At 66.3% G+C, this 1,058-nt stretch overlaps 1 protein-coding gene across 1 annotated transcript in view; it reads right to left on the bottom strand.

Annotated features, from left to right (window-relative positions):
* Positions 1-1,048, bottom strand: part of GLB1L (galactosidase, beta 1-like) — a 5,766-nt gene extending 4,718 nt beyond the window's left edge. Inside the window, exons 1-2 of the mRNA XM_009324872.1 lie at positions 978-1,048; positions 344-516 (exon numbers count right to left, since the gene is read on the bottom strand). Coding sequence (XP_009323147.1) covers positions 344-516; positions 978-1,031 — 227 coding nt within the window. The 5' untranslated portion in view covers positions 1,032-1,048. The remainder of the gene's footprint in view (positions 1-343; positions 517-977) is intronic.
* Positions 1,049-1,058: the final 10 nt, after the last annotated feature.

Here is a 1,058-nt window from a genome sequence, read left to right on the forward strand (position 1 = left end):
AGGGGACGTAGCTGGGACGAGAGGGGAGATCAGCACGCGGGGGCTAAGGGCACCCCAGCACGACGGGGAACCGTCCCACAGGCTGGTCCCTCTGCTCCTGGGAACTGGCCTCCGGCCTGGGCTGAGGATAGCAACTGGGGCTGGACTGGGACTAGCCCAGGCTCATGCTTGTGTCTGTCAGGGGCCTCCTGGGGGTCACAGCCAGCCCAGTGCAAGGGCTGGTCCCCAATCCCTGTGACCAGACAACACCCTTGCCTCTGTCCCTACTCTGGGGACCCCAGAGACCCCGAGGGGCCGCGGTGGCTGTGGGCTGTGCGCCATCAGGGCTGCCCCCGTCGCTTACACCTGCACAGTGCTGAGCCCACTCATGTACATCTTGAGGAGCCGGTCCCTCCAGGCAGGGCGTGGGACACGGGCGTAGTGGATGCTGCCCGAGATGTAGCGGAAAGGGGCACCATCCTTGCGGAAGCAGTCCTCCTCGTAATCCAGCTGGAAGGAGCGTGCCAGGGGGGAGGCCTGCGGGAGAGGGGCAGTGCTGGGGTCCTGCAGACCCTCCCCAAGCCCAGCCGCCCCCTCCCACACTCCGTGGGACAGGGACTGACAGGGGCTGGTTCCTGGGGGGCACCCTCCCCATCCTCAGTGCAGGGACAAGGCAGGTACCACGCTGTCCTGGGAGAGCAGGAGGGACAAGCAGGGCAGCCATTTGTACCGCCTCGTTAATCAAACACCCTGCAGCTGAGCTGGTGGCATTTTGGGGGACGGGTGCTGCTGGGGATGGGTGCTGGGACGGCAGGCAGGGAGCTGGGAGCGCAAGCGGGACATTGGGGCGGGACATGGGCTGCAGCAGAAGGGAGCCATAGCAGGAAGAGCAGGGACGTGGGGGAGGAAAGCAAGGCGGATCCCAGAGCCGTCCCACCGGATCCTTTGCAGCTCAGCCCTGCATGCTTCTCCCAAACTTTCCACCCGTGTTTGCTAACCTGTGTGTGCGGGAGGCCCGCCGCCAGCAGCAGGGTGAGAGCCAGCAGCCCCATCCTTGCTGGGCGCTCGGCAGACCCGGG

The sequence above is a fragment of the Pygoscelis adeliae genome, unplaced genomic scaffold (genome assembly GCF_000699105.1).
Source record: "Pygoscelis adeliae isolate BGI_AS28 unplaced genomic scaffold, ASM69910v1 Scaffold346, whole genome shotgun sequence".
NCBI classification, from domain to species: Eukaryota; Metazoa; Chordata; class Aves; order Sphenisciformes; family Spheniscidae; genus Pygoscelis; species Pygoscelis adeliae.